This window comes from Nicotiana tomentosiformis, chromosome 5 (genome assembly GCF_000390325.3).
Source record: "Nicotiana tomentosiformis chromosome 5, ASM39032v3, whole genome shotgun sequence".
In the NCBI taxonomy this organism is placed as follows: domain Eukaryota; kingdom Viridiplantae; phylum Streptophyta; class Magnoliopsida; order Solanales; family Solanaceae; genus Nicotiana; species Nicotiana tomentosiformis.
Window position 1 is genome coordinate 17,245,618 of NC_090816.1, and position 6,261 is coordinate 17,251,878.

Consider the following 6,261-nt stretch of genomic DNA (forward strand, 5'->3'; position numbering starts at 1 on the left):
TCACTGCTGCAAAACTCCGAGGCACATAGGAATGCCCTGATGAAGGTATTGAATGAAGCCTATGTACCCAACAACATCACCAGTGGAGAGATGGCCAACATGGTAGGGCAAGTGTTGGAAAGCCACAAGATCATTTTTCATAAAGACGAGCTGCCACCAGAAGGACTAAGTCACAACAGGGCACTGCATATCACAGTGCAGTTTGAGGAAAGGTTTATTGCTAAAGTCCTGATAGGTGGGGGTTTGAGTCTCAACATATGTCCACTAACTACTCTGAAAAGATTGGGTAAAGACCTGTACAAGATACTAGCAGGAAGTATGAATGTGAAAGCATTTGATGGGTCTTAAAGGGCCACAATTGGGGAGACGAACCTCAGCCTATAGATGGGCCCAACCTAGTTTGATGTTGAGTTTCAAGTGTTGGACATATGTGCTAGCTACAACCTATTGTTGGGACGACCTTGGATACATGCCATTGGGGCCGTAGCTTCTACTCTACATCAGGTCGTGAAGTTTGAGTGGAACCATCAGGAAGTGATCATCCATGGGGACGGAAGTAATCCCATTTACACCAGTCAAACTGTTCCGGTCATCGAGAATAGAAGGAAGTTGGGTGGAGAAACATATCATCGCATTGAGCGCGTCAACGCAATTGAAAAAGACAAATGGTGGAGAAGTAAGATAGAAGGCATATTGGCATGGACAGGGTATGAACCTGGCAAGGGTCTTGGTAAGAATCTCCAGGGGATCACCAAACTGATACAGCTAAAGCATCACGGCATAACTTTTGGGCTTGGGTACGAATACACCTGGCACAAATATCAGAATTGGTCGCCACCGTGGCATGGTCCCTATTACCCTCTAGAGAAACCAGTACCGCATTTGAGCCAGTCATTCCATCAAGCTGACATGATGTGGAAGTCCGAAGAAGATGAAGTTCTAGCTGGCATAAGGAATCTGTTTCTGGATGATGAAGACATGGATTGCGGCGCGATAGTTGAGGAGGAGGAGGAGGAAGGCCTTATTATTCATACCGCGGAGAAGGGAACTATTCTAAAGAACTGGACTGTTGCACCATCAAGGGCCCGTCAAGTTCCTGGGTAGCCTGGCAATTAGCATCATTTATTTTGAAAGTAATTTTATGAGCATCTAAGACAGTTTCAGTATTTTGTTTTAAGCATATTTTGTTTTGAAATAATTGCTCGAGTTATCGAGCTGCACTTGTTTGACGTTTCCAAGATTTATTTAATGTATTGTTATTTTTAGTATTTATTATTATTCTTTACAATTTTTCTCTACAACATTATTATTACCTATCCCGATGAACCTACGACTGTGACATTTAATGAGACAACGCAACATAAGGATAATGATTCAAAGGATCTGGAAGAGGATATAATACCCGAGGAAATTGTCAGAGAAATGGAAAACTTTGAAAACAAGCCTAAGTCCAATTTAGATGAGACCGAAACAGTTAATTTGGGAGACTCCGAAATAGTCAAGGAAATGCGTGTAAGCATCCACATATCACCGTCAGAGAAGGAAGAGTACGCCCGATTCTTGAAGGAGTATGAGGATATTTTTGCATGGTCCTATGATGATATGACCAGTTTGAGCACGTACATAGTGGATCATAAACTACCTACCAACACTATGTGTCTGCCTGTAAAGCAAAAGCTCAGAAAGTTCAAACCAGATATGAGTCTGAAAATAAAGGAGGAAGTCACCAAGTAGATCAAATCCAAGGTTCTCAAAGTGGTTGAATATCCGACCTGGTTGGCTAACATTGTGCCGGTTCCAAAGAAAGATGGGAAGGTCAGAATGTGTGTCGACTATCGGGATTTAAACAGAGCAAGTCCCAAAGATGATTTCCCTTTGCCCAATATACACATAGTGATTGACAACTATTCCAAGCATGAACTCCAATCCTTTGTGGATTGCTTCGCGGGATATCATCATATCTGGATGGATGAAAGAGGATGCCGAAAAGACAGCCTTTATTACACCATGGGGTGTATATTGTTACAAAATGATATCGTTTGGCCTAAAGAATGCTGGAGCCACCTATATGAGGGCCATGGCAACCATTTATCACGACATGATACACAAGGAGATAGAGGTGTACGTGGATGATGTCATCATCAAATCCAAGAGAAGCACAGATCATATAGCAAATTTGAGGAAATTCTTTGATCGACTTCGAAGTTACAACCTGAAACTAAATCCCGCAAAATGTACCTTCGGAGTCCCTGCTAGAAAGTTGATAGGGTTCATCGTCAGCCGCCGAGGAATTGAGCTAGACCCGTCAAAGGTCAAGGCTATCCAAGATTTTCCACCTCCGAAGAACAAGAAAGATATGATGAGTATCTTGGGGCGTCTCAATTACATCAGCCGTTTCATAGCACAATCAACTGTGATTGGTGAACCGATTTTCAAAATTTTAAAGAAAGATGCTGCGACAAGTTGGACTGAAGAATGCCAGAAAACATTTGACAAGATCAAGGAATATTTATCCAAACCACCTGTTCTGGTCCCACCAGAACTTGGGAGACCACTGCTACTCTATTTATCTTTCCTGGATGCGGCTTTCGGTTGTGTCTTGGGACAACACAATGAGACATGAAGAAAGGAACATGCCATCTATCTAAGTGAGAAGTTCACACCCTACGAAGACGGTATTCTTTGTTAGAGCGCACCTGATGCGCTTTGACGCGGATAGCTCAGAAGTTAAGGCACTACTTCTGTGCCTACACCACATATCTCATATCAAGAATGGATCCGTTAATATACATCTTCCAGAAATCCATGCCTACGGGAAAGTTGGCAAAATGGTAGATACTATTGAGTGAGTTCGACATCATTTATATAACTCAAAAGGCGGTCAAGGGGCAAGCGTTGGCAGATCATCTGGCATAAAATCTTGTGGGTGGAGAATACGAACCATTGAAAACATATTTTCCCGATGAAGAGGTATCATTCGTAGGAGAAGATATCACCGAAACCTATGACGGTTGGAGAATGTTCTTCGATGGAGCTGCAAACTTCAAAGGAGTAGGAATTGGAGCAGTTTTAATGTCAGAAACAGGTCAACACTATCCAGCATTCGTAAAGCTCAGGTTTCCATGTACCAACAATATGGCAGAATATGAGGCTTGCACCTTGGGACTCAAGTTGGCCATTGACATGAACGTTCAGGAATTGCTGGTAATTGGAGATTCAGGCCTTTTGGTATATCAGGTTCAAGGAGAATGGGCTACAAAGAATACCAAAATATTGCCATATTTGTACTACGTACAAGAGTTGATGAAGAGGTTCACAAAAATAGAGTTCAAACATGTTTCGAGAATCTAGAATTAGTTCGCAGATGCGTTGGCCACTCTAGCTTCCATGATACAACACCCAGACAAGAATTTCATCGATCCTATTCCAGTAGGGATTCATAATCATTCAGATTATTGTGCTCATGTTGATGAAGAAACTGATGGGAATCCATAGTTCCATGATATCAAAGAATACTTGGCAAAATGAGAGTACCCGAAGCACGCAAATCATACTCAGAAATGCACACTCCAAAGATTGTCCAACCATTTCTTCCAAAGTGGAGGAATTCTGTACAGAAGCACTCCAGATCTAGGATTATTACGGTGTGTCAACGCCAAGGAAGCATCCAAATTTCTCGAAGAGAAATATGCCGGAACTTGCGGACCACACATGAATGGTTTTGTTTTAGCCAAAAAGATATTTAGAGCAGGATATTTCTGGATTACTATAGAAACAGACTGCATCAGGTATGTCCAAAAGTGTCATCAATGCCAAGTACATGCGGATATGCTATGAGTGCCACCCAATGAAGTCAATGCAATAAGTGCACCTTGGCCTTTCTCCGCCTGGGGGATGGATGTCATCGGTCCAATCGAACCCGCCGCTTCAAATAGGCATAGGTTCATTCTAGTGTCCATAGACTATTTCACAAAATGGGTTGAAGCCACATCTTACAAGGCTGTAACTAAAAAGGTCGCCACAGATTTCGTTAGGGATCGTATTGTCTGTCGATTCGGGGCACCGAAATCAATCATCACCGACAACGCCGCCAACCTTAACAGTGATTTGATGAAATCCATGTGTGAAACCTTCAAGATCAAGCATAGGAATTCCACATCATACATGCCACAAATGAATAGAGAATGTCCAAAGATTTCAACAAAAGGATCAGGCCTAGACAATTCACACCGGGGTAGTTGGTGCTGAAGCGGATCTTCCCGCATCAAGATGAAGCCAAAGGAAAATTTTCACCCAATTGGCAAGGACCCTACATGGTTCACAGAGTACTAACAAGAGGAGCGCTCATACTCGCAGAGATGGACGGAGAAGTTTGGCCAAAACCTATCAACTCAGACGCTATCAAGAGATACTATGTTTAGATTGTTTACATTTCTTCATTTGATGTAACTGAACTACGCTTGACCTGATTCCCATTTAAGAGGGGATACGTAGGCAGACCTGTGGGTTCGGTCACATCTCAATAAAATCTTCATTTTTGCCATGGTCAGAAACTGGGGCAGAATTTTGAGGAGGACCCTCAAAATTCTAAAGCAAGTCCAGCCAACTTCGTCATACATAGAACAGTCCAAGAATTGCTTTTAAACTGGGGTAGAATTTTGAGGAGGAACCTCAAAATTCTAGAGAAAGGAAGCCGCAATGTCTCTAAAATATGTCACAGTCATTGGTTTATCTAACTTAGTCGATATTGCATACTACTATATTTTAAATAACTACATTCATCAAATGCCCGCATTTTTTTCCGAAAAACTTCATTTCTATAAACAACCAGATGTTACCTAGGGTGACTCAAACAGGATCTCAAGACAGGAGCACAGGCAAAGTAAAAGACAAAAGTGCGAACCAACCTTCCCCTACAAAACTCACAATTTTTCTTTGGATGCAGGCACAGTAAGACAATAATATCTGCAGAAACATCAGGTCACTACCTTCAAGATAGCAGATTATCTATCCTAAGCATCTCCAGTTAAGAAACACTCTACTATCACTCATCGTTTTCTTTGCATAAGGCTAAGCTCTGCCTCCCTAATTGCATAAGGCTAAGCATTGCCTTTCTTTGCATGAGACTAAGCATTGTCTCCTTTCTTTGCATGAGACTAAGCATTGTCTCCTATTTGCACGAGGCTAAGCATTGCCTCCTTAACTGCATAAATCTAAGCACTGCCTTTCTTTGCATGAGACTAAGCATTGTCTCCTATTTTGCATGAGGCTAAGCCCTGCCTCCTTAACTGCATAAGGCTAAGCACTGCCTTTCCTTACTTCGAGACTAAGCATTGTCTCTTATTTTGCATAAGGCTAAGCCCTGCCTCCCTAATTGCGTAAGGATAAGCACTGCCTTTCCTTGTATGAGACTAAGCATTGTCTCCTTTCTTTGCATGAGACTAAGCATTATCTCCTATTTGCACGATGCTAAGCATCGCCTCCTTAACTGCATAAGGCTAAACATTGCCTCCTTAACTACACAAGGCTAAGCATTGCCTTCTTTGCATGAGACTAAGCATTGTCTCCTATTTTGCATGAAGCTAAGCACCGCTTCCCCTTCTTTGCATGAGACTAAGCACTGTCTCCTATTTTACATGAGGCTAAGCCCTGCCTTCCCCTCTTGCATACGGCTAAGCATTGCCTTTGCCTCAAGATTAAATACTATTTCCACTATGCCATCTAAGACCTAGCACTATCCTCTGTTCACCTAGGGCTAAGCACTGCCCTCATCTTACACAAGACTAAGCCTTGTCTTGTCTCATCTTTGCATGTGACCAAGCGTCACATCTTTGCACTTCATAGGCTGAAATATCGCCATTTTGTCCGAAGGCATCATTCCTCATAGCCGGGAGACACTATTCCATGGTCTGAAGATCTCTCAAAATTGTACATCATTATTCAAAGGCGTCATAGTCCAAAGGCACCATCCTCATGGCCCGAGGACATCATTTCATAGCCTGCGAATCACTTATCATACACTTCATAGCCCAGGACGCCATGGTCTAAGGATATCATCCTCACCTTCCGAAGACAATCTTCATGGTCCAAAGGGAATTTGCATCAAGTTTGAATTTTCTCAGTAACCCATATATTTGCATGCATCGTGTTTTAAGTTTTGCAGGTAATCCAGGAAGTAACCGTTCTCCTAACAGGAGCAATCTTCACCTTGGTTTTTGTTCAACGTTCATATCCTGCAATTACTTCAAACGCAACCAATCA

The 6,261-nt window shown here is 42.3% G+C and overlaps 2 protein-coding genes across 2 annotated transcripts; both read left to right on the forward strand.

The window, feature by feature from the left end:
- The first annotated feature begins 1,422 nt into the window (after positions 1-1,422).
- On the forward strand, positions 1,423-1,734 carry LOC138891972 (uncharacterized). The gene has a single exon (XM_070175662.1). It carries the CDS (start codon positions 1,423-1,425, stop codon positions 1,732-1,734), a length of 312 nt encoding a protein of 103 aa, XP_070031763.1.
- A 1,284-nt stretch (positions 1,735-3,018) lies between these two features.
- LOC138891973 (uncharacterized) lies at positions 3,019-3,351 on the forward strand. The gene has a single exon (XM_070175663.1). The coding sequence runs from the start codon at positions 3,019-3,021 to the stop codon at positions 3,349-3,351; it is 333 nt and encodes a 110-aa protein (XP_070031764.1).
- Positions 3,352-6,261: the final 2,910 nt, after the last annotated feature.